Below are 26,835 nucleotides of genomic sequence, written 5' to 3'. Positions count from 1 at the left end.
TACGATATACCCTCTCGGGGTATCCGACGTTGTGGTTCTTGAAATCCCGGCAGAGGAGATCTGCGGTTGCGGTCGCGTGGGCCGGTATTTTACACGCTTTACACGTCGTCAGTGCTGTTTCCTCCATCTTTTCTCTCTGGCCTGGACGAAAGATTAGGGTCATTTTCAAACCCAGGTGTCAGACTCAGTTCGAACGGGACTTGTCGGATTTTCCTTCGGTTTGGTTTGGTTCGGACCGAATCATCCAACGTCTTCATGTGACTCCGACAACCATTAGCCGGTGGCGGGTAATGCGTCTTCCAGCTGGATTATCAATAAAAGCTTTCCAATATCAAATGAATGGGAAGCCACCGAGAAACGTCCTCTCAAGCATACCGTTTTTGCCAGACTGGACTATCTCAGAAAGCGGGCAAAAATGGCACTACTGCCAGTGCGACCTGGGATCGACACTTGAATGGCGTTCAGGACTCTGGAGTGGAAAGATTCGTAAAACGCCTTCATCTCCATGGAGACGGGGGACGCGCAACACTTTGAAAACACGCAAGGGCACATATGTTGCAGAGAGGAGGTGGAGCAGCCGCAACCTCTGTTCACCAATGTGAAGAAAACCAAGGAGATAGTGGTGGATTTCAGAAGGCACAAGCGCCTTTCCCGTCCCCTGCACATCCAAGAGTAGCTTTGGAACTGGTCTCCAGCAACAGGTAACTGGGCGTGCACGTATCCAACGACTTCACCTGGAGTACCAACGCTTCTCGGCTGGTCAGGAAGGCCCACCAGTTCCTCTACCAACCCCGGGGAGAACTAGACTTGTGAGCTTCTGGCATTGAGTGGTGGAGAGCATCCTCTGCATCTGCATCAGGTGTGGCAGCTGCACTGTTGCTGAGAGGAAGGGTCTGCAGAGGGTGGGAAAGGCTGGACAGAGAACTGTTGGGAGCAGCCTTTCCACCACCTAGGACCTAAACACATGGTGATGGAGGGGAGGAGCACTCCACTTCATGAAGACTCCTCACATCCCGCATATAAACTGTTTCCGCCGGTTGAGGAGCATTCAGAGCAAAACCGCCAGGCTCAGAAACGGCTTTTTCCCGGAGGCTGTAGGACTGCTGAACTCGAACCGTGCTCTGTAGACTCTCTCTCTCACACACACACACACACACACACTCGCTCTCTCTATTGACCTGCACTCCACTTTAAACAATCAAGGTGCAATATCTCACTATCATGGGTGCAATAGTCATACAAAACCACATCCTTGCTTCACAGGTAAATTTTGTCCCAACAGCTAACTTTAGCCTTACTAAATTGTCGCTCTTACTTGTTTACATGTTAACATTTTGCTCTTGTTTTTCTTTTTTTTTTTTTAGCTCTTCTATTTGTTTTTTCATGGCTTGGGTACAAATGTGGTACCATATACTGTAAGGTGTGCTGGTATCACAATAAATAAAAGTTCCTTAAATTCTTAAATCTCATTGGCATGCGAGGTGGATCGACCATAACAACTTCCGCTGCCGTGCCCCCCAGTCTACATTCCCTAACTCCACATTATCCATCCATAATATTAATCGATTGATCACCATTATTTTTTGCTTTTAATTTGTGTTGTTTTTGTTTTTTTTTCCCCTAACTTTATTGAACTTGAACAAAGAAGCGTAGCCAAATCCAAGTAAACACAGGAGCTACTTTTTTTTTTTTCTTTTTTTGCAAGGGGAACACCATGCGTATTTTGTTGAATGAATCTGGAAGGGTTTTTTTTTTTTTTTAAATATATACAACAAAATTGGTCAACATTGTTGTTGATGTTTACACTCGCTTAGACAGGAAGTCTCTTGATGCATTTTAGTTCATCCCAAAATCACTCCGCCATCTACCCGTCTGGAGTGTGTACTACAGGATTTTTGGTATTTCCTACGGTACGCATATTCTGTGAAGTTGGAACTATTTAAAAATGGTGACCTCGTCGGTGTAAACGAAGCAACGAGTGTCCCGTCCCGTTGTTTGTTCCTCGCGTGTTTGCATTTCGGCCACAGACATTCCCTTCAGGTACAAAAGGGCAAGAAGGATATCTTTTCTTTGTGATCCCGCTTGAATAGAAACAATAGTCAGATACATGATTGGTCACGTAGCTAGGTTGTTTCTAGCCGGCGCTTCCGTTTCTTTATCGGTTGGCCGACCGGTCACACCGGTGACCCGTTCACTCGCCGCCATTATTTTAAGGGGAAACCGGGTCGCGGTGTCTTTGCAAAATAAAAAAAATCCGAGGAAATATTTATGCTTCATATCAAATCGGAAGCGGGCTCTTTCCTCACTGCCGGGGTTCATTTCAGAACACGGTGCAGAATAGAAAAAAAAAAGAATCCTGTCTCATATTAAAACGCATTATGCTTTCAAGTCACCCCCCGTCTGCTGATTTCTTATCAGTCCCCACTGCTCTGTATGTAGGTCGACCTGCTGAATGTAAATGACCCTCCTGCAGCGGAGCGCCTCCTCCCGATGGGGACGTGACACGAAAGCGCCTCCGCTATCTTTCCGAGCACCACGTCGGGGTGCGAGAACCTCCGACTTTATATTCACGCTCCTCTTTTAAGTAGCGATAATATCCTTTTCCGACGTGGTTTGATGTTTTTCTTTTTTTTCCTATAATCCCGGCTTTAGAACAATCACAGGTTATGACTGTTTAAAAGAAAGAAAACTTTTAATTTAAATACATCCTTGGTTTCTTGGAGAGATGCTCCAAGAGAGAGTTTGCAAGATGGGGAAACAGACAAAGAGGGACAGTTAAAGTTATGTCATGTGGATAATGCTATTAATGTTGTAAAATATTTAATTTTCAAACATCCAAACTTTTTTTTGCTTTGTTTTTGGTTTTATTTTATTTTTTTAATTTTTTTTATTATTTTTAATTTTTTCTGCATCAAATTTAACCCAACATCTGGATAGGCAGAAGATACTTATGTTGCCGCTATCCTCTTGCTAATGCTCACAGAGTTGCTAGCTGTTAGCTGCTAGCAGCTAGCATAAACTTTTTACCTGTTCACCAACTTTCAAACAGTAAGCCGTTTTACTTGGAGGACAAATATATCGATAAATCTGTATTGCTGTTATTTCTATAAACTACACGGATATATTTATATAAAAGGTATCTTTCTGTCTGTTTGTCCGACACAAACAAAGGTTATCTGATTTTTGTAAACTTGCATTTTCCTTTGACTCGCCGCGTTTCACACTGATACCGACGGCTTGTGTTCTCGGCGGGCCGATGATAAGCGTGGCGTTCGAGGATAAAAAACGAAATGTCCCGTCTCCACGCTGGAGGTTTTTTAAATCAGAAAATTTGGGCGCTGCATGCATCAGCAGCCGCATGAATATTTAGGATTTGATCTGGCTGGGAGGGAAGCGGCTCCTCTGATTGAAGCCCCTGATTAGAAGCTCGGCCTGACTTGTCAATCCGACGGCGGAGTCGTGTGAGGACAGGTGTCGCCCTGCCTCCGAGTCCTCATCTCATCCCTGGCATATTTACATTCTGCCGGCTGCTGCGTCTGGATGTAAATGCCGGGGAGGAGACGCTCTCCTAGGAGGAGGCTCTCTGTGTGAGCAGACGGCGTGACCTCGGCGAGGTCGCCGCCGAGAAGTTGCGCCGAGCAAAAACTTGGCACTTTGTGAGTTATTTTTAAAGGGATATGTTTGCATGAGATATTCATTTCTATATCTGAAGCCATTCATTTGCACCCCCCGATCACTCCATTGATGTCCGCTTCTCTTTGGGAGCGTGCTCAGTAGGTCCACCCTCCTACATGATGCACTTGCACTTCCTCCCTTTTTTCCCATCCCGCCTGCACTTACGCCCCTTCGTCAATGCGCGATAGTAACCTCATTAGTTCTTCCAGGTTCTCCGGGGGAGGTGGCTTGATCTTCTGCAGCAGTTGTTTCCATACTCTTGCCGAAATCTTCTCGTCGCGGCGACTGGATTTGACTTTCTTGACTTGACGACGATACGCGCTTCATCCGAGAGGCTTCTTCTGTTCCAGTGACCCGCGGGGAGTTTCCGAATACGACTGCCAGGGTTGTGGGCGGGTCCGGGTTACGATGGCTTGTCATGCAAACGGAAGAGTCGATCGGTAGAAACTAGGTTGGAAGTGAGTTGTTATGCTAACGGGGTTGTCGTTCAGTGGGGACAAAGGTATAACTTTTGGGGATTTAGCTGAATTAACGCTGAAAAGGTGAAGCCAAACTTCTCAGAATATGAAATAGGACTGAATCCTGTTGGATCGATTGGACTGAGGCTCGGGTCATTCAAGAGGTGGATTTTCGGAGGGTGCACATGGGCCTGGTCCAATGTTCCCTCTAAGCTGCGCAACTGCGCAATTGTGCACTGCTCTGCGCAAATGAATTAGATATGTAACATTTTTTTCTGAATCATTTTGAGTGACAGGTGTCCGGCTAATCATACGATACGATGCAATTCGGCTACGCAGCCAATCCCGGCATTGACAGTACTTGCGCACGTGCCCTGCCCATGCGTGCTATATAACAATAATAACAGTGTGGCAGAGTGGAGGTGGTTTCCTACTTGATTTGGCTCCGGCACTTGTTTTTACTTGAGAAAAGTAATTTGAAAAGCTAACTTGCTGGATAGCTAGCCGGAGCTTGCAGTCAAAAAAAGACAAAATCTTAGACCGGCTACCTTGCATTTCACACAACTAGCAAGTGCGCTAAGGAGGACTGATGACAGACTTTATTGGCATGCCATCTACCAATATGGCCTCGCCGATCGACCAGTCAATTGCAGAGGCACCGAATGGGTACCCATGCTATAGATCAGCATGAAGTGTGGTGCAGACCTGCTCTTCATGGGAAGTGGCATCAGTTTGGGTTTGGATTTGCTGCCATACACATAAAACCTGACTTGACTTGACTCCTCAGAGGCCCCGTCATGGCATTTCTACGTTCCAGATAGGAACCTTGGACAGATCCAAGCTCAATGCAGGCAGACTTCATTGCCTGCATTGCAATGCAGGCAACCTCAACCAGTCCGAGTCGAAAGCCGCCATTGGGAAATGTTGGGTTTCTGTAGATCATCTTGGAGTGTGGTCTAGACCTGCTCTACATGGAAAGTGGCATCAGACAAGTGGGTTGTAGCTTGGTGCCATAAATCTTGACTTGACTTGTCTTGAGTCCTCAGAGACCCCCATGATGTTCCAGGAAGCAACGAGAAGCTCAAACCACCTCGGCTGCCTCCTTTCCTAAGCCTCACCCCTGGAGGAGATACTCGAAGTCCCTCAGTGGCGAATCCAGGTCTGCAGATGAAGGGTGGCCTTCGAGAACCCGCCTGACGTTCTGCAGGACCTGATCGGAAAATCTTCGCCACTTCGAGAAGGAAAGAATAACAAGTGGAAAATGCAACGAGGGTAGCCTACCCGGACCTTCCAGGGTGACCCGTGAGTCCTTCCTTCATCAGACATTCAAAAACTGTCACCTTCTGTCCGAAGCTTCCCCCTGGAATGCTGAGCGGCGCCATTGCCTTGTAGTTGGAGTCCAAACCTCCCACCTTTAGCTTTTTAAATATACAAACCGTTCCTCAAAGTGTTCCTTCATCCACCCAAAGACGGCCCCGGTCGGGGTCGATAGGTCCCCAGTACTGTAAACAGCTCCGCATCCACCTGGGTGGTTCTCACCCGCAGGTTCTCCAGGTCACCACCACATCAACTTCCTGACAGAAGCTCCTGGAAGCTGCTTCCCCAAGCTGAGGCCTCCACGATTGCTGCCTCCACCAGAGCAGGAGGTTGCCTCCTTCTTCTTCTTCATCGGTGGTTCATCAAATGGGAACTTCATTTGATCCTCTCCAGGAGGACCCACAAGCTTCGTGGTCTTCTTACCTCCTCGTCTCCTTTCTTTCTCCATCCCTTTGCACGATGTTCTTGTCTCTCCTTTTCCTCTGCCTTATCTTCACCTCCTCCTCCTTCTCCTTCACTGTCCTCCTCTGCTTCTTTCTCTTCCTTCTTCACATCCTCGTCTCCCCCCGTCCTCTCGCTTCCCCCCTTTTCCACCTCTTTTCTCTTTCTCTCTTTTCATCATGTTTTTTCCCGATCTCGCTTCCGTCCCTCATTACTTTCGGTTCGACCTATTTCAGCTTATTTTCGGTCCATCGTGTTTCGCCGCCATCTTTAAAAACGCACGGGACCCTCAAATCATCGCCAAGTCACCGGAAGGTGAAGCAACTCAAGGAGAAAAAAAAAAAAACAACTTTCCGACATAAAGGGAAACCCGCCATCACGCTCTTCAAACGAGTTTTCCCCAACGGGACGCGAACGCCGCATTGTCTCGCTCCGACGCTTTCAACCCGCTCGCCCCGTCTCCTCGGTCGTGAACGTCGGAGTGGATCCGCGAGGTTATGTGAGGATGCACGCCGCCTCAACTGAACTTCACCTGAACTCCGCCGCCGCCGCCGCCGCCCCTTTCCCCTCCGTCAGGTTACGAGGACGCGGCCTCGGCGACAGGCTGTAACCTTTCCCGCCGCATCTGGGAAAACAACTTAAGGTCCTACATCGCTATCTATCACATGACGCTAAAATTTACGACACGGCTCTTCCCTGCCATTCATGATGTTTTCATTATTGGTAATTCAGCCCGCTCCCCAGCCGCCGCTATATTTTCAACATTTCAACATCGTCGGAGAGGTATTCCATCACAGATGACTGCTTTTCAGAGCATTTTGGAAACAAAACATCCAAGGACGCTTGGATTTTCTCCGCGTCTTCCAGATTCGGTCGATCGGTTTCGTCCCGATGTCTTCATCGTCGGGTTCGTGACTGGCTCGATCCTCCCCGACCGCGTTCTCTGAATTTGAATTTCCGTGATGGCGTGTTTATTTGTCTTTCTTCAAACTGTTGATTCATGCCGACCCCCCGCCTCCCCTCTCTCTCTCTCTCTCTCTTGCTCTCATCTCCTGAAAAGAAAAAAATATACTGAAACAAAGACACGAGTATGCTCTCTGTCTGACAGCTGGCGGCTCAGAAGGCCGTTGTCAAGCGGGCTGATTGATGGGCGGTCCCGTCGGAGGACGCCTGTCACGATTGGAAATCCCGCCGCAGCCGGACGGAGCTACGGTTACCAGCGAAAACCGCAGGAGGGAGAAAAACCGCCGACGGTTTTCACGCGTTAACCCGAACCGTTCGGCGAAACTCAGAGAGAAGGCACGAGCGGGCGGGCGACGTCCCGGGGAGACCCGAGCGGGAGGTTGACCTTTGACCCCTGCATCGTGGGGACGGGCCCGACGGAAGCATCGCTGGCGGACGGTCTCGAAGACGCACGGCAGGGAAATAAGCCGGGAAGCAAGCGCGCGAATTAGCCGAGTCGTGAAGATACGCGATCGAGTGTTGAATGTCAGCCGCAAGTTTTATCTTCTGGGAAAAAAAACGTGTCCGCTGATCCTCGTCGTTTGCTTTTTCTCTAATATTCCTCAGATTCAAGCGCTCGAAGTGGAAATCCAGGATGATGAGTCTCGCCGAGAGAAAGAAGTTGAGGCCCGACAGTCGGCGGAGGAGCGAAAGTGCAAACGTGGCAGAAACACCTGTCTCGTGTTTCATTTGAAGGACGGGTCCAAACCTCCAGACGGGACAGAGATTGACAGAAGGTAAAAGCCGGGGTGCCGAGAGCGGCGAGGCGCTGGAGTCCCGCGGACGCGGTGATTAATCCCCCCCGGCTGAAATCTCAGCAGGTGAAAACGTGACAGGCGGCGAACAGAAAACAGCTGCTGCTCCGTCTCCGGATATCAGCGTGTGGTAATTTTTTTTTTTTTTTTTACAGCTCTTCGTCTTGACTTTTACCCGACTTGATTTGTCGCCACGGCGCCGCAGCGGGCAGCGCTGTCGACACGCAGAGAGAAAGTTCTTCCGTTGTTCCGCCCCACCTCCCCGCTTGAGTTCTCGCCAGGTTCCCCGTCTTCCTCCCACAGTCCAAAAACATGCAGTTTGTCAACTGGACACCCAACATTGGCCAGAAGCGTCAATGAGACTCTGAATAGCTGTTTGAATCGTGAATCGTGGCTTGTCTATATAAAATATGAACGACAAAGTGAACGGTTGCACGTCTCTATGAGTCCCACGAATGAAAGGGTGAATCCTTGCTTGTCTCTAAATGATGTGCAACTGATAGAGTGAATGGTTGCATGCTTATATGATGAGTGAATGAGAGGGTGAATTTTTTTTTTCTTTACATGATGTGCAAATAAGAAAGTGAAACGGTTGTTTTTTTCTACGGGTGATCGACCGGTCCAGGCGCAACAGGTTGCAATATAAGCAGAATAGAAGATGAATGAATGAATTTTTCCAGCTTGTTGTTCTTCCGCCTCCTTGGATCTGTAGTCCTGAAAAAGAAGAAGAAAAACTTCCCGTTTAGCTTGATGGCTGGAGGTCCAGCAGAGAACTCGCACTCTTTAAAAGTCCTTTTTAATCACTTTGCCATGATTAAGATTCAAATCATGTGAAATGCGGAGACAAATACGAATTCCAGATTCGGACAAGGTTCTGCCACATGCTCTTGAAACTCAAACCCACTGTCTTACGCGTGTTCCATCTGGTTTGGGGTCGGTTTGGTCCAAAGGTTTTGATTCTCCGATGCAATCCGGTTCTTACGCCGGTCGTGGCGAGCTGTCATAGCACAGAATTCTCCACATCAGCTTCCACCTACCACAATAGTTCTGGTTATTGCATCTTTTTTCGCAGACCTCTCGGTGTGCAGCTTCCATCTTACAACCTGTTGCCAACCGTCTCTAAACACAACCGCATTTCGAAATGTATATTTTTCCAGCAGGAAAGGTAGGTATACCTTTCTAGGTAAATATACTTCTATGTATATATATATTTATATCCCAATGTTTTTTAAACTTTACTCTTCTGCAAGGCTGTTGATGGAAAAATCTACAGAATTTCTCAAAGTGTGTTACTTGTACAAGTAGTACTCAGGCGTCCTCTAGTGGTATACAGAGGTATTATTATTATATTTCAATAGTGTTTAAGTTCTAACCGTGTATCCGTAATGCTTGAAGTGGCTTACAATAAAAATAAATATACTTATTAAGTGTAAAAAACAGTGACGTGTGGTGAGGTTCATGGCTGGTGAGGCACTGACTTCATCACAATCAGATTTACAAACATATGAGTAGCTTACGCACCATTTGATTGGCATTTTTGTTTAAAATCTCATCTTTCGTCATGAATACAAACTGTACAAACTGTAGCACACAAAAAAGCACATTTAATTTAAAAAAAAAATCTTATATTCTTACCTTTACCTTTACTTATTTAGAAAATTGTCCAAGTTTGGATGTGTAAACCACCATTTCGAGTAAGGAGAGGAAAAAATAAATGGATTGCTGCACTTGACTTGCTAACTGTAGCGCGCTGTCGCTGTATTCTGCGGCCGAGGAGTCGCAAAAAGAATCCCTGGGATCCCGAACGCCCCCTGCCATGAGGCAGGAGAACTGCGTGCCTCACTTAGTGGCTCTTTGCAGCCGTTTTATGATCGCTCAGCACAAGAAACCAGTAACTTAAATACAGTTGTTGACAAAAAAACACTGTACATTAGAAATGTAGTTCATACATAAGTGTTTAAACATTTTGAAAGCATAGAGAGACAGCACTACGGTCTTGCCAGCAGACAGCTGTCATTTCGCAATCTACGTTGAGGCTCAACAGTACAGTATACCCTGGTTTTTCGCGGGGGTTACGTTCTTAAAAGAACCTGGGATAGGCAAAATCCTTGAAGTTGAAACCTTTTTTTTTTTTGCAATTGTTATACAATTAGATACTCTATTATACATTGAAAAGAAAGAACAGACCATTTTACAGGCTCAATCATTTGTTTCACAAATAAAAATACTGTACTTTAGAAACGTTTTCTTCAACAAATAACTTCTATACTGTACTGTCAAATAATAATTTTAATCATCAATGTGAACAGAAGGCTTCAAATTGTGGAGATTAGCAGCGCCCACCGCGACCTTATTGCTGCTGCGAAACTTATTGCTGTTGTCGTCCTTAGGTTTTTTCTTCCTTCTTTATGGAACGAACGGAAGATTAATTTATTCCGTAATGCCGACCTACAGCCACATAGCTTTTACCTTCCCTTAGCATGTCCAGAAGTTAAACTTTATCTGCGATAGATAGCATCTTCCGCTGCCTTTTGGGCCCTGCCGCAGGCGCTTTTGTCAGTCCAGAGCGTTTTGTCAACATTATGGGTTTTAGGGAAACTCGAAATTGCAAGAGAATTTGCACGTACGTAATGTAAATTTGGCAAGCTGTTTTACGTACGTGTACATATTAAACTGCAACGTTATTGACGCACAGGTAGAGAAGAAGCGGAGTGACTTTTTAGCCAATCAGAATGCAGAACACAACGCACGATGCAAATCCGTGAAGTAGCGAAACCGTGAAAAGTAAACCGCGTTATAGCGAGGGATCACTGCACATGAACAGTGAATGTGAAAATCCAGCGATTTTGAATAAAAAGCAATCTAAATCCGGTGAAGTTGAATGAAAAATACCTTTATAGTGCAAATTACCGATAAATATAACCAGTGAATTAATTTTTTTTTCATTTTACATTTTTCTTTCCAAGATTGGCAAGTGAGGCAGGGCCTCTCCTGCCTCCCCTTACTGCACGTCACTGATAAAAACCATATGCTACTGTACTCTAATGTTGCATATAAAAATTGACAACAGAAAGAAAAAAAAAACAACATCAAGGATGAGAATAGACAACCAAAACAGAAAATAACAGCGACAAAAATAAACAGGATGCAAATTGAGTGACAACAACAAGGATAAGAATAGATAACAGAATGAGACTTTCCTCAGAGGCAACCATGAAGGGGATCTTTGAGGAGCCACTGCCTTTCCCATCAAGTGGTTTACAACTTACTATGATCGCAAGGGGATGTATTTTTGATGTAATCTAAAATCAGGCTCCTGAATCTGACAAGGATGTGGAAAAAGTCTGTCTAAAACAAGCCCGAGTAAAGATAAAGTGGTCTGATCTGGCATAAACAATTTGATCTTGTGGGAATGTTAATAAACCGGTAATAAAAAAAAAAGCGTGTCTGATGGTTGCGTGGGTGGTCCGCGCAGTCAGCGCTTTAATAGCCCAGTTAAATCCAAATCTGCCGTGCACGATTGTGAATGGCCTTTCTCTTGTTTGCACTTCCTCCACGTCAAGCAGGCGATTGTGTGAATAAGAAGGTCAGCGCAGCTCGCCGTCCTTCACTATTTACACACCAATCAAAGTCAGATTAAGCTTTTTTTTTTTTTTTTTGGAGCATTTTTCAGTTTAACAGGAGAAGCGGCGGGATTCTTTTCCGCATGTAAATCTGAAAAAAAAAAAAAATCACAGCTTTTGGGCTGGTTTGGAAGGTTGGGTTCGTGGTGCTACCTTCATTTTCCAGCCCTTCTGCTGCTGCTGCTGCCAACAGGATGTCCTGCTCCTGCTGCTGCTGTGTGGGTCCCAGCAGGGAGCAGCTGAAAGGTAAGACGTTATAAATTTAAATATACAGATAATAAAAGAAAATGTGGAATTGCAAACATTTTTTTTCGTTTAACAGCTTGATCAAATATAGCTGCCTCGATATTAATGTTAATCCATGTAAAACCATCAGCTAATGTTGTTTTAGCCCCAGCGAACAGCGAGTTATGAACTTCTATAATTCTTATGCTTTAGCAAACAAAAGAGTGCAATGCAAAGACTATTGCGACTAAATCAAATACGCAGATAAACCCTATCGTGCTGTTTATCGCACATTACTTCCTATCAGTTTAACTGAGAAACTTGCTTTCTTAAGAGAAAATAATTACATTATTCAACACAAATTATGATGTGTGTCGATGCCCTGTGTGTACTGGAGTCCCTGAATGATCGGATTGAATTTAATAATTCTAGATGTTAGATTTTACACGTGTTGACATGACTTGCTGAGAGTTGGTGAGATGAGGAAAAAAAAAAAAAAATTCTGCTTTATGAAGTCTGAATACTTTTACATCAGACTGAATAACTAGTGAAATTATATTATATTATACTATATTACATTATAAATTTTTATGTAATTTTATAATAATAAATATAATTTTACAAATATAATATAATCAATAATTTTAAACTTTTTCCCCATTATTTTGCACACCTGACACACATCTCATCCTCGCTCAGGAGAGCTTATATTATATTATATTATAGTATATTATATTATATTATATTATATTATAAAAGAAGTTTTTTTCTATAATTTTATAATAAGAATTATCATTTTACAAATATGATATAATTTATAATTTTACACTTTTCCCCATTATTTCACACACCTTACACACATCGCATCCTCGCTCAGGAAAGCTATACAAAAGTGAGACTGCTTTGTCCCGCGGAAAGTTTAAACTCCAGGCCGGCAGGTGGCGCCGTGCGCGAGGCGGCACATGTTCTTAGCCTTGAAATAAAATCAAAGGAACGGGTCAAAGGTCAGCGTGTCCTGCAGGTATGAGGAAGTCCAAGTGGTTTGTGAGTGAGGAGGAGGAAGAAGAGGATGAAGAGGACGACGAGGGGAGCAGGAGGAACATGGACATCTCCCTGCTGGCGGAGCAATACAGAAGCACCAGAGAGACCCAGAGGAGGCAGATGCTCCTGGTCCAGATGGGTGAGTCTGCATGCGTCTACATCCTAGTTACCGGTTGAAGTCCAAAATGTGCCGATGAGAAAACAAAGTCTTGCTGGTTCTGACGTCGTGTTCGCCTCTCAGTCTCAGATGAGCTGTCCAAAGCAGTCAGCGTCGTCTCGGTCCGGCAGGGACCGTCGCCGCCTTGGGGATCCGGCCGCGGCCCGGTTCCGACCTTCGACTCTGACCCCGCCATCTACGACCCCTGGCTTCTGGGTCAACGTCGGTGCACTTGCCCGAGCGTCAATGTCCAACTTCCAGTGTTCCCTCCAAGGATGACAAACAGCTGCATGTCGGTTCCTCATTCCACTAATTCTCCATATTTAATCAGTTCAACAGGTTGAACTAAATACCGTTTTTCTCTGTTCTGTGTCTCCAAACAGGCTCTCCCCTTTTTCATCCTCCTTTTCCTCATCCTCCGGTGGGCGGAAACTCTCAGAATCAACCACCAGCTGCTTCAGCAGCACCAAAGACGAAGAAGACGACGACTACGTTTTGAGCGACGGTACGTCCGACGGCGGTGCCGAGATGGGATCCCCTGGCGTTCCTTGCGTGGCTCCCGTTCAGGTGCACATCGATGATCCCGGCACGGATGTCCCTCAGATGTTTGCGGGCGATTTCAGTAAAAGCATGGATCGGCTTCAGGCGTCCCTCGGTGACCCCGGCGTGGATCTGGTTCACACATCGTTCAAAATTCCCAGCATCGTCCTTTCCGATGCCTCCTCCGCCGTCCCCTCGCCATGTTTGGCCGACGAGGCGTGTTTCTCAATCGAGGCGTGCGGCGCTGCCGGCCTGCGGGATGATCCCGATCCAGACGAGCCTGCGTGCAGGAAGTTTCTGCTGTCCGCCGCAAAAGCGGGTTCCTCGCCTCACCACAACCAGGTTAACTACCCCTTCCCCAACCGGAGGCTCCCGAGGATCTCCGAAGCCGCCAAGAGGCTCGGACTTTACTCGTCCTTCTGAGACCCGGTACATCCCGTCGTGACGCTGTAAAACTACAAAAGTCAGACTTCAATATCGAAGATGTTTCGACCGATAGGATCGACCAATACGGTTCATCGGATCGCCACATCGGAATCCCACATGCAGACCATTACACAAAATGTTATCTGTATGTACATGTTGAGCTGAGGGTGAAAGCAGGTAAGGAACACGAAACGTCTAATGTCAAAATAACTTTGATAAAGAAAATAGATTACATGTTACAATCACTGTGTGTTCTTATTAAACCTGCCATTCCAGTGTTGCATTGTTAAAATGTCCCCAGTATGTGACATTCTGACAATGATGAGTTGTTAGTATTTAAATGCTACCGCGATTTTCATTCATATTACCTTTGTGAAATGACAATATTTAAACACAAATTTACACCTGTTGTAAAATTGACTTATGGTTGTAAAAGGCTTAATTTCGCTTTGACAAAAAAACACTGATGACAGATGATGTTCAAATATACCGTCTTCGTAACTAACCGCAGCACGACATCGTCTTACCATCGTCTAGCCAACATTCAAAAAGAAGACTGGCGTTTTGTGGTCTTTTGTTGTCTCTCTGACAATAAAACTGACAGTAACACGGAACATCATCAGTGTCATTATTTTTGCGGGTGCGAAGGAAACAACAGTCACAAAGCAGATGTTAGAATAAGAATAAGAACAACTTTATTTATCCCGAAGGAAATTGTTTTGCCAGAGTTTCAAGAAAAACATAACAATGATAATTAATAGTAGGAAATTGTATACACTGTATAAAAAGGGGGGAGAATTAGAAATACAAATAAAACTATTAAGTGTCAAAGTAACAAATCAAGGCTATAAAGTGTTTTAAGGGCTCAAGTACATAGATTTTGAGAGGAATTAAAGGGAGGAATTAGAGGAATTAGAGCTGTTTTATTGCCTTCTTTTCTGTTTTTTGCATGCCAAATATATGAAAAACGCGTTCTTGTGCAAAGCCCCAAAGTAGTTCTTAATTGTTTTCATATATTTTCCTTGGTAGTCATAATAATTTCAAGGGGTCCATTAGAACGTATGGGCCTCTCCTGTGACTGTTAAAGAGGCAAGTTGTGATGTTTTAGCCGCACGATTACTCTTCTCTTCAAAATTGTGTCAAAGTACGATGAGGTACGGAAAAGTCAAAAAGCAGAGAAGAACAGAAAATCCCGAAAGATGCATTAATTATGTCTGGAAAATTTCACAAGATAATTAAAAATGCAATGTAAATAAAGTTTGGTCCTTCTGTTTCGCCATACTATTTCTGAGATTGCATATATTAAAAAGAGTATCACTACATCAAAAATAATGAAACCCAATTTGAGTTTGACAGATTGGGTTCCAAGTTTCCTTTAGTTTCTTGGTTTTTGAAAAATTGTTCAGAGTGAGACCTCTTCGTTCGCGTCACCACCTCGTTTCTCTGTAAACAACAACAACACAACGTCGTTGACCTGAAGTGGCGGCGGTGGAGGAGGAGGAAGAGGAGGAGGAGGACACGGAGGTCCTTACGGGGAAACGACAGACGTTTTTCGGACGTCAAGTTCCCCAGGCTTCGAGGTAACCGACAGTCGTCGACCGTGGCAGCCGGGTTTGGTTTCGGAGGACGCAGCCGTGTTCGAAAGCTAGCAGCTGCGGAGGGCGACTGTTAGCTAACTGAGCTGTAGTTTCACTTTCTCTCGGGCTAACTGTAGCCTTCAAACACAGTCCAGACAAAAAGAAACTATGTCATTAACACAATATTCAGACCATAAATGTCACCTTCAATGTCATAGTGAACTTCTGCGTTGTTTCTTAATGTTAATATAGTAGCACCGAAAGTGTATCGAAAGAGAAAGACGAGTGGTCGTTTGATTAGCAGGCAAGAAATAAACAGAAGAGGAAAAATGAACAAAGGGTAGAGCATTCTTGGAGTAAACATGTGTTAAAAGTAATCTTTGGAAAGCTAAGGGATTCGTATTGGACTAAGAGTTTTCAGATTGTGTGTGTGTGTGTGTGTGTGTGTGTGTGTGTGTGTGTGTGTGTGTGTGTGTGTGTGTGAACCATCAGTATTCCTTGTAAAACCCCATCACACACTTTAGGAGGAGCAGCCTGTCACTGTGTTAGCAGGACATCCCCGCATATGGTTGTAGTTGGACGTGTTCCCTCGCCGCTCCTCCTCTCTTTCTTTCTTCCTGCTCATTACTGGTCTCTCTTCTCTCTCCAGAGAAGATGGCGGAGCAGAACACGGAGGCCAAGCTGAAGATCCTGCTGAAGCAGGAGAAGGTCCAGCTGTGGAACCCGCCGTTCACCAGCGGCGAAAACGAGCCGGGACCTCAGCACATGCAGGTCAGCCGCAACTGAAGGATAAATGTTAAAAGGTCATAAAATAATTCAGCATCAGGCGTATGTTCACCCCGCTGGTATGCCGATATTGAGTGAAATCTGGGGTGATGTTTATAGACCCCTTTAGGATGTGTAGTTTCATTAATGATATGTTGTCACGGTAACCTATGCTGGTCCTCATTTTTGACAGGTTTGAGAGCTAGAGTCATTTTATGGCCCGCGGGCCACATCTTTTTTATTTCCTTATTTCCTTATTTCCTTTTTTTATCCAGCATGACAAACTATTTTCTTTCATTATTTTAACAAGTATTGAATTTAGAATGGCATTTTTTCCTTTTTTTAATTTTGTACGGATGATTACATACAAAATAATATTGGTTGGTACATTTATATGATCATTAAGGATTTTAAAATTGAAATAAAATGCCAAAAAATTGAAATATTTAAAATGCAATTTTCATTTTATTCACCTAGTTGGCCCGCGCATAAAAATTAATAAGAAATGTGGCCCGCCAGCCAAAATAATTGCCCACCCCTGCGATAGACCAATCAGATTTCCCCTAAAAGTCGGAACTAGTTGGTCTCTGTAAGAACTGTTTAAAAAGATGAAGACGTTTATTTTGTGTTTATCTTGCTCTCTCCTATTTTCAGTTTTTGGTTTCTCTCCTCAACAGGAACTGGTCAAGCGCTACGCCCCTCTGCTTAGTCTGCCAGAGCTGGAGGTCGGGGGCGCCCTGGAGTCCATCCGGCTGCAGGCGGTGAAGAGAGGGAAGCAGAAGAGGACATTCAGAGAAACCAACATAGCAACGTTGGAGTTGCTGCTACCCAAGGAGACAAAAAAGGTGCTTAATATTCACTTTATTTATGGGATGTCATCCTCACATTCTGGAGCCCAGAGCCGACCCCAGATACATACCAGGTCCCTGTTCGAAGGGATTCTGCTCTCAAAGGATTTTTTTATTGAGAGGTGTCGTCAGATGGCATAGAATAACTCATCCGAAGTCGCCGATCCACTTTTTCCACTTTGTAATTGTACTTTCTTTCATGATTATCCTGTAAAACTCCTCGTTTTCTCCCTGTGACCTCCCAGGGACTCGAATAATGTTTTGTTGATTTGCTCATCAGCCCTCCTCCTCGTGAACAAATTTCTACTTACTGGTAATAAGTGAAAATTACAGAGTACTTTGTAGGAACAAAATCCGTCTTTAAAGAAAAACAAGTGATTGGATCGCTATTGCATTGATGTCTGTGTGTGTGTGTGTGTGTGTGTGTGTGTGTGTGTGTGTGTGTGTGTGTGTGTGTGTGTGCGTGTGTGTTTGTGTGTGTGTGTGTGTGAGACCTATCCTATTTAAGCTTCCCCTGCTTTGTTTTGCCACAGGATCGGAAAACCAAGAGCTACATTGAGACCAAGCTGGATGTCCTGGCTCAGGATGTGATGGACAGGTAAGCACGATGGCAGCCACTTCAAATCCACATTTAGAGAGAAGTAAAAATAATGAATTCTAAACAAAGGAACTTTTTGAAACCATTCCTGGAGCTTATTTATGCTCAGGTTACATATGTTAACAGGTACATTGGTTTCAAACATCATCGGGCGTGTTACACGATACATCTACTCGGGGGGCGATGGAGAGACGCCCCCACCCCAGCTGACAAGCTAACATCCGTGGCAGCCGACAAGCTAACTTTTTTTTTCAATTATTAACTAATATATACACAAGAAATCTGTTAAGCCGAGGGTAGCGCAACAAATATATACTGTAATTTCTGGACGATAAGCCGCGACTTTTGTCGCGTAAACAACGATGCGGCTAATATATGGACTGGGTGGGGTGGGCTAACGAGCTTCAAGCTGCTAAAACATTTCTCCTCGTCACATCAGACCGATGAAATGACCGGGAAATTCTGAGTCCATTCAACTCCGACACCGAAGAAGACGACTTTGACGGTTTTAGTGCGCAGGAGGAAGCCCAAGATAGCGATCGGCTAGCCGGTGCGGCTTATATTGAGGTGCGCTCAAAAGTCCAGAAATTACGGTATAAAGTATCAAAAAGCCATAGTGTTAAAGTTCATTCAAAGAAAGGGGGTTTCTCTCCCCGTTTCGACCGACGCCATGTCGTCCTCTTCTTCTCCCTTCCTTTCGCTGGTGGCATTGCACACCACTTCCTCCACAGTGGAACTGCCGGAGGAGCCGGTTCTGGTTCAGGTTTTCTCTCTCCGGTGGTGATTGACAACCGTTTGTTTTTGTGTGTGTCTGTGTTGTGGTGCAGGATCAGGGATGAGTTCGGACTCAAAACAGTCAAACTGATCCTGAACGGAAAAACCTTGTCTGCAGGTGAGTCCAGGTCATCCAGATATTCATCAAAACTGATAAAAAGCTAATTGATGTTTTTGCTCATTTACAATGTAAACAGGAAATATCCCCATCTCTCAGAAAGAAGGGGAATTTTTAAGGAAGAAATTGTGACTTAGACAGTTTCCTCACTGAAAGATAAAATATTAACCGGGATTCTTCCCCACGCTTATTTAGACCGGCGCCTGGACGAGCAGGGAGTGCAGAACCACAGCAAGATGATGGTGCTGAAGGTGAGCGACCCTGAGTGGAAGCAGCAAGACCAGAAGGAGGACCAGAGGGCCAAGAACCAGAAAGAGAGCCTGCAGAGAACGGAGAAGGGCTTCCAGATCCTGTTGGAGAGAGGTCGGTGTAGAGTTAGTGTGAGGCAGTTCTTACAAGAATAAAACATTTTCCATGTGCTCTGGATGCCGAGCGCGGTGAATCCTTGCTCCCGCTTGCCTGATTCTCTGCCGATCCCTCCTTTCGTCCTCAAACTGTCAACAGACAAAAAAAAAAAATATGAATAATAATCTAAATAAAGCATTGAGTGAACACGGAGAACAAGAAAAAGGTAAAAAACACACACATCCACTGTCCAGTTAGGAACGAGTGCTGGATCAAAAAAGTCGGCTGAATAGAGGTTTGAAAAAAATCAGCTCACCAAAAAGTGCTTCAAAAATAAAAATGTATTCTACATACAGTACAAAAAAGGTACTTAAAAGAGCTGTTTGCTCAAAACGTCATGCAAGAATACGTTTTTTTGAACACAGAAGACAATCGATAGCGCTCAAGATTAGCTTAGCTCCCACACGGACACCGGGGTTTATTAATGGGAGTCCTCTTCTCTCGTCAGACGGCAGCGAGGACCCTCACACCACGCCTTTCCTGGAAATCGCAGATCAGAAGGGGAACCCGCTCAAAATCCCCCACAGGGAGAAGAAGGTTGGTCACAAGGGTCGCAAAGGACCTGAGGAGGGGAGGGTTACAACCTTTTTGTACCAGGGAATAGTTATATGCATGAAAATGTTTCCACGGGGGTTCAGATAATAAAAACTTTGGTCAGTTCACAGTATTTAACCTGAATACAACGATTACATGTAATATTAGGCAATTATACTAATATGATATAAAAATAATGCATAGCGGGTGCAGAGCTTGTGTATCATCAGTTGCAATTAACCTGTAATTTAAGTAGGAATCTGGATATTTTCTTTTAAATGCAGCTTTCTTGTTATTGGCGGTCTGCGACGCTTCTGCGGCCTTATCGTTCGCTAGTTTCTTCCCGAAATAACTCTCCAGCGACTTCTGTTTCTGGCTCATTGTTTTTATAAGGGCTAGCTTGTGGTAGCTTACGTGCGAAATGGCGCAACAGAGTTGAGTGCAGCAATAAGGTGAAGGCGGAAACAGACGTTTTTCAAAATAAGATGATTTGTACTAAGAAAGATTTTCTTTGTGGACCGATACCAAATGATACAGAGACTGGGGGTCGGGGACCCCTGGTTTAGAGAACTAAGAGAGGAGAACATAAAGAGAAATTATGTAGATGAACAAGGAGAACACAAAGAGAACCTAAGTAATAGGAGAACCTCTAAGCAGTTGAAGCCCTGGCACAGCGGCGCCAGAAACGCCTGCCAAGAGCAGTCCACTGCTCCTCCTTCTGGCTTCCTGAGACGGTCTGTCTGCCCCTCCAGGCCCTGATCCTCGCCATGGGCCTCCACGAGAAAGGCCGCTCCCTGATGAAGAGGAAACAGTACGACGACGCCCTGGGTCACCTGCTGCAGGCCGACCAGCACTTCAGGTTCTTATTTTCATCTAGTCACTCTTAGAAAAAAATCTCAGCAGATGCCATTCCCCAGTAATTGTACCTCTTGTGTGCATGTGTGTGTGCGTGTGTGTGTGTGTGTGTGTGTGAGAAGTGAGTGCGGCTCAGCCCTCCTCTCCTCCGTGGACAACTTCGCTGTCCTCCAGCTGGACATTGTCTGGTGTTACCAGGCCCTGGAGGCTCTCACCTGCCTGGACGACGGGCGCAGCCGGCTGCAGACGGCCGAGAACTGCTTTCAGCGCTGCTATGGCGCGCAGCAGCAGCGGCTGCTCATGATCAAGGTTGAACGCCCGCCCCCTCACACACACACACACACACACACACACACACACACACGCACACACACACTTGTCTGTCCTCGGGCGAACCACGTCGATGGCGAGGGTTGCATTTTTTTTCTCTGCAGGGCAATACGGGACGGGAGGATGTGCTGTTCCTGCGTCTGTACCTGCTGCAGAGTCTGTTGTCCTACATCGAGGGGAACGACACTCAGGCTCGACACCAGCTTGAAAAGGTAACCGCAGACCCTCCCGACCCCTTCGAAAAAGCATTCAATTCCTTCTCACCGTAAACATTGATGCCCCAAAATAATCGTTGGAGCTGAGGCTAGTCAGAGGAGCAGAATCTGGAGTAGAATACTGTGTAGCTTCTTTTACACTATTTGCAGTTCTGAGCAACTTTTCAGGAAATACAGCGAAGGCTTAACTCACGAGTGCATCGACTGACGAGTTTTCCGAGATAAGAACCGTCACTAAGTTGTTTTTTTTTTTTTACATCTTTGTGAAACGAGCCAACATCTGAGTTAGGAGCGAGCAGGGGAGTGATTGACAGCAATGCCGCCGCTATCCGTGAAGTGTGTATAAACAGCCGGACACACCGCCCGCCACTAGGTAGCCCAGCAGAATTCATGGGAAAACGTTAGCGAGGTGTGCGTATCTTTTCATGGACCCGCCCGTGACAAAATAATGATAAAAAATGAAGAAATAATGATAAGATAATACTTTATTGATCCCTATAGGGGAAACTCTATCAATAAGTATATCAACTATATCTATAAATATACTATATCAATAAATTTGAATAAAGATATGAATAGAAGAGAAAATTAAAAGTATAGGAACAGGTAACAGAATGACACTGATAGAAATAAACAGGATGTGAATGGAATGACAACAACAAGGGTAAAAAAAAAAGATGGAGATGTTGTCGTTAGTGAGATACCGTGATGGAGAGCATCATCTGTGAGAAGACAGGGGACATTTACTGGGATTTGGTGCAGCAGACGGTGAGAACATTGATGAACTAGGCACTGGAAAAGTCATTTAAAGCCAGATCCTTTTAAATAAGAGGACCGGCATTCACTCCGTTGCTAAATGAAGTTTAGCAATAAAGTGTAACAAAGTGTGCAAGTTAAATTTAGCAAAACATGTTGCATTAGGTGTGTAGCGAGTGAGTTAAATGATAGAACATGAAATGAAGAAGTACCCCAACCTCCTTTGCCGTTGCCAGCAGCATCTTTGTCCAATTTTCAAGGAAAATACACTTCATAGAGCCAGTTTATTTGTTTATTTATTTCTTCTTATTAAATATTATTTTTGATTTATTTACATTATTTGTTAACAGTGACATGGAGTCAGGGGAGGCAGGAGAGGCTGTGCCTCACTTGCCAGTCTTAGAAAGAAAAAAAATATGAAACGATAAAAATAATTAAATGTTTTTTTTTTATCAGTGATTTGCACTATAAAGGTATTATTCATCTAACTTCACCAGTTTTCGATAGTTTTTTATTTAAAAATCTCTGGATTTTCACATTTACTGTTCAAATACGGAAGAGACAAGTGTTGAAGCTGTTAAGTCTCGATGTAGATTGCACAATAACAGCTGACTGCTGGCATGCTCTGCACGAAGACCGTATTGCTGACCCTCTGTATGTTGCCATATAAACTACATTTCCAATGTACAATGTTTTTTTGTCAATAACTGTATGTGTATTACTAGTTTCTTTGGCATAGGGATTATAAAACGGCTGCAAGAGCCACATAGTGAGGCACGCAGTTCTGCTGCCTCAGGAAAGTCAGTGACTCACCAGCTTGAAAATTACCGCATGTCACTTTTTATAAAGTACATTTTCTTATTATATAAACACATTACAAGACGAGGGGGCTGATATGGGTTAATAGCATTTCAACTCATTTAATGGGGAAATTTAATTTGATATCCTAACAGATTGTATTTCAAGCTTGGTCTGGGAACCAATTTACCTCATAAGTTAAGGAGTTACCGAAAGTAGTTTCTTGGTGCATTCAGACAGCACAGGAACCACAGACCACGGAGCTCAGGTCATCGAAGCATGTTAGCTCCTTCTCCGAGGCAGGGTCTCTTTACACTTCCATAGAAACTCATATGACGTTATGGTGTGGTGGAATACCAGATACCTAAGATGCGCCATTTTTAAAATCCACTTGTCACTGCTCAGCTGTTCTCTTGCGACAAAATGCTTGAGAGGTCCAAGTTCCTGTGGCGTGGTACCCCACAAAGGGGTTTCTAGGCCTCACAGCCGGACATCAACATTTCGGCCAAAATAAGTAACGGAGTTAGCTAACAGCGTGTTTTTCCACACACAGCGTGAGCATGAAAACACTTCAGTTCCTCTGATAGGCCACGGTTACATGTAGAACATGAAGGCTGCTGCAACTTCTCCGCTCACGTCGTCTGCGTTGTCTTCCTCTTCTTCACGGCGGGATTGTTTTTGAGTATTGAAGAGTCTCACATCACCCTACCGTGGTCCTTTACTGTCCACGTGAATGTGAAACAAAATTCCCCCCAAAAAGGAGGCTACTTCCTGGAGCGGGATTTGTTTTTATTCTACGCCCCCACCTCTCGCCGTCGCAGGTGGAGACTCTGTACGGGCGCCTTTGCCTGAACTCAGATTCCATGACCGAGCTGATGTCGCTGGGCTTCTCTGAGAGAGAGGCCCGACTCGGGCTGCGGGCCTGCCAGGGCGACATCCACGAGGCAGCCATCCACATCAGCAACTGCAGAGAGGTGATGCCGAATCAGAAAATGAGCCGGCGGCGTCGAGTCCGCCCCCGAGCCGACCCGGCTAACCCGTTTGTCCGGCAGGAGCGAGAGAAGATGAAGCAGCGGGAGAGCCAAAAGAGGAGGAGGAGGACGGAGGGGATCAACACCCTGATGGAGTTCGGCTACTCGCAGAGGGACGCCGCCCGAGCTCTGCACCACGCCGACGGAGACGTCAACAAAGCCTACGGGGTCGGTGGCTTTTTCTGTTTTCTTGCTCTCGCCAGAAAGATTGCTCCAGTCTCCGGGCGAGGAGCCTCTCATTCGTCTGTGATATACTTAGTTTTCTCACCACGGGTCGTCCTCAGATCCTGCTGGACTCCAGCCAGACCGTCCAGGCGGCCGAGCAGCATGCCGACGGCGCCGCCCGGCCCGAGATACTGGAGCAGGTGGGTTTCAGGTCCCGCCTCCACGGCTAATTTTTCCACGTGAAAAACGAGCCATTTAATATTTTTCAACAGTATAACTCTAACTCTATAAGTATAAACTGTTACAGGCATTTAATTTGGATTAATGTCATCTTAGTCTATTTTTTTAGTATAATTCTAAATTTGCAGATTATGGTGATCTTGTAACATTAAATTAAAGGTGTTTAATTTCTTGGCGCTCAAAATATGCGCCAGCAGATTTGTGACACAGCGCCCCTGCAAGGCTATTTAGTGACCTTTTACAAACCTGACATGGTTCAGGACCAAAAGAAAATCACAAAAAAATTATATTTTGATTGGCTATTTAATTTGCAAATGTATATTTATATCATATAAAATATTTACATAATATTATATAATGTATATAATAGCCCTGTTTTTTTATTTGCATGCGATACAGCACATGGACGGCATTTTCGGTTTGCTGCAGGGGGGTAATTAAAGTTTGGCCATTATGTCCTGAAAAGGAAAACTGAAAAAATTTTCAGTATTTTCCGTCTTTCAGAATGTACTTGTTGCTTGCAGATGTAGAATTTCAATTTTCTCTGTTAGCATTGCACCAACGGAAGAAGAAAATATATATTTTCAGATGCCAAAAGGCTCCAGAGTTTTCTTTTTTTAACGGGAAATGGGTCCAAAGTTGCCTGCTCGCGGGTCAAACCAATGTTTTACAACGTGGCACTCTAGCGCACCATGAAAGATTGTTGCATGAAAGCTAATTAGTGTAATTTACTTTGTCTAAAAAACAATTTTTTTTTGTAAATTGATGAATTCTCGCCTCCAAATATTTAGCCAACGTGAATGTCCGCTACAAGCTAGTGGCAGGCAGATTATTTTATTACTCTTCCATGTCAGTGGGAGGCAGCAGGTAGCTAGTTACCTTGTAAATCAAGACAATAGAATTAGCGACGCTAAGTGAGAGTTAGCAGTGACAGTGACGGAGTTATTGAAAAGGAAAAATACTAACTCCAACATGGGCTCTGGACGTATGAGCGGCAGTCAAAAGAAGGAAAAAGACGGCATGCTCAGGTAGATACAGCCAAAGCTATCTTTCACAATGCTATGCTAGCTGTGTGAGGGGAAAAGCTACCCAACAGTACAATGATACCAAGCAAACTTCTAATGGCATCTCGAAACCCAACACTTGTAACTTCAAAACAAAAAAAGGCAAACCGGTTCGTTCGCCTCTGTAAAACAGGCGACGTTTAATGAGAAAAAACAGGAAGGTGAACGAAAGAGCTCTTCAAAGCTAGCTAGCAATCTGCTGAACTTGTAGCCAAATCCAAAAAGCTACACACAACGGCAGAGATGGCCATTCTACCAGCCTGCGAAGCCTCTCTAAACAGTAACATTGGTTTAAGAAATAGCTGAAGTCCCACTCGGACACACAATAAAGTGTTGTTTTGGAAAAAGAAACACGTAAATGGGAAATTGGCGTAGCGACTCGATGAATCAACAGATATTTAGCGGACACGCTCAACACTTAGCCTGTGTGTGTTTTGCAGAGACGGAGACGTCGGGGAAATCCCCTTATTTTGCAAGGCTTTGCCTCAACATAAATTAAAATGAATGACTATATTATACTTATATGTACAGTAATACTTTGACTAGTTTAATTGGTTTCATAACTGAGCTCATAACTCAGTTTGCTCTCATATTAAATCAAATTTCCACACCAAAATGAATTGAAACACTACAAATCCATTTCAGCCCCTGCAGTTTTTTTTTTTTTTTTTAATAAGAAAAATGTACTTTCTAAATAACAAATTATGTTTAAAAAAACAAGTATATTTAACTTAAACAGTGATGGGGGAAGTTAGTTTTTAGTTTTGGTGCTCTATCGCTTAGCTTAACTTTATCTGCTACACACCTAATGCGGCAATATATTCACAAATTTTGCCAAATTTAGCGTGCACACTATGTTACAATTTATCACAAAAATTTGTGACGGACAGCGGCTTATATCACAAAGCAAAAAAGAAAAAATCGTCACTCGTTTCTCTGAAAAGACCTAAGTCGATGCACTCTGAGTCAAAGTTCTGCTGTACTTTATTAGGCTGAGTGTTTTGGGTTGTTGGTTTGCTGCAGGATTTTTTTTTTAATTCAAAAAGATTGAAAACCACTGCTCCAAATTTCCTCTCACATCGAGCAACCTCATTATTTTCATGTTTACAAGATAGAGGAAAGTCCACCGGAATAGATACAAACAAACAGTCTCTCCCTAGTTTTCCAACATGGTACGATCCTAACGGGTGCGTGGAACCATGTCTCCGCAGCTGCTGTACCTTGGTTTCGAGAAGGGGGCGTCCGTGGCGGCGCTCAAACTGACCAGCGGAGACGTCCAATTGGCCACGCAGCTCTTGCTGGACAACCGGGACGTCATCTTGCCGGATCCCACCTCGTCCTCCCCGGAGGAGCCGAGCACCTCCTCCTCCCCGGGTAGGACGCCGTCAGAAGCCGGCGATCGGAGAAATAGCATTCAGGTGAGAAATAATAAGCGTTGATATTCATGGGGTTTGATGGGCTGGAACCCTGCAGAGGAGAAGCAGCTGGTGGAGGAGGTGCTTGAGGACATCTCCCCCCATGAGGAGGACTACCTTGACCTGACGTTGGAGGAGGAGAGCCAGCTGATAGCCACCATGAAGAGCTACCTGACCCCAGGACGAGCGCACGCCGTGTGATGTGCAAACACACACGTTTCATCTTCTCAAATGCTTTTCTTTTTTAAAAACAAAAACAAAGGTCTAATTTAATCTGTTTTTCTTGTGTTTTTTAACATTTTATTTGATTTTTTTTTTTTCCATCTCAATCAGATATATTCACAGTTTTAAGAGAATGGACGAACTCGGCTTTTCCGAATGAAAAGAAAAACAGTTTTCAAATGATTCGAAAGAAGCCAAAGATTTTTGGTTGTTTGGTAAACTGATTTTTGAGTTTGAGGGATTTTTTTTTTAAGGTCTATTTTTGATTTCCTTTTTTTGATTGAGGACTGTCCGGGTTAAACCCCCAACATGAATTCCCTCTGACCTGTGATTATGTTGGTTTTCAGTAATGACTGACAATAAAGCAGATGGGATTTGATTCTTTCGCTTCGCTGGTAATAGATAAAAAGATGGCTCCAGGCTCTCTCACAGTCAGCAGGTTTATCGAAGACACTAAAAGTCGTC

General features: G+C 44.5%; 2 protein-coding genes across 3 annotated transcripts; both read left to right on the top strand.

Moving 5' to 3' along the window:
* The first annotated feature begins 11,432 nt into the window (after window positions 1–11,432).
* Window positions 11,433–14,188, top strand: LOC147231686 (uncharacterized). Its single transcript, XM_086150312.1, has 4 exons — window positions 11,433–11,517; window positions 12,518–12,676; window positions 12,779–12,986; window positions 13,078–14,188. The coding sequence occupies exons 1-4, from the start codon at window positions 11,466–11,468 to the stop codon at window positions 13,655–13,657; spliced, it is 999 nt and encodes a 332-aa protein (XP_086006438.1). The 5' UTR covers window positions 11,433–11,465; the 3' UTR covers window positions 13,658–14,188.
* A 912-nt stretch (window positions 14,189–15,100) lies between these two features.
* On the top strand, window positions 15,101–26,749 carry nub1 (negative regulator of ubiquitin-like proteins 1). 2 transcript variants are annotated; one of them, XM_086150657.1, is made up of 15 exons: window positions 15,101–15,240; window positions 15,887–16,008; window positions 16,680–16,847; window positions 17,384–17,448; window positions 18,276–18,340; window positions 18,536–18,703; window positions 19,194–19,282; window positions 20,032–20,138; window positions 20,257–20,443; window positions 20,569–20,676; window positions 23,055–23,207; window positions 23,286–23,432; window positions 23,549–23,629; window positions 25,945–26,107; window positions 26,207–26,749. In XM_086150657.1, the coding sequence occupies exons 2-15, from the start codon at window positions 15,892–15,894 to the stop codon at window positions 26,347–26,349; spliced, it is 1,761 nt and encodes a 586-aa protein (XP_086006783.1). In that variant the 5' UTR covers window positions 15,101–15,240; window positions 15,887–15,891; the 3' UTR covers window positions 26,350–26,749. The 2 variants fall into 2 exon arrangements, with proteins under 2 accessions (XP_086006783.1, XP_086006784.1); XM_086150658.1 differs by lacking the exons at window positions 15,101–15,240; window positions 15,887–16,008 and having other exon boundaries at window positions 16,776–16,846; window positions 17,382–17,448.
* The last annotated feature ends 86 nt before the right edge of the window (window positions 26,750–26,835 follow it).

This window comes from Fistularia commersonii, chromosome 8, assembly GCF_037954325.1.
Source record: "Fistularia commersonii isolate RoL2024-O1a breed Wild chromosome 8, RoL_Fcom_v1.0, whole genome shotgun sequence".
NCBI classification, from domain to species: domain Eukaryota; kingdom Metazoa; phylum Chordata; class Actinopteri; order Syngnathiformes; family Fistulariidae; genus Fistularia; species Fistularia commersonii.
The sequence above is the reverse complement of the archived record's forward strand: the minus strand, read 5'-3'. Positions and strand labels throughout refer to the sequence as shown.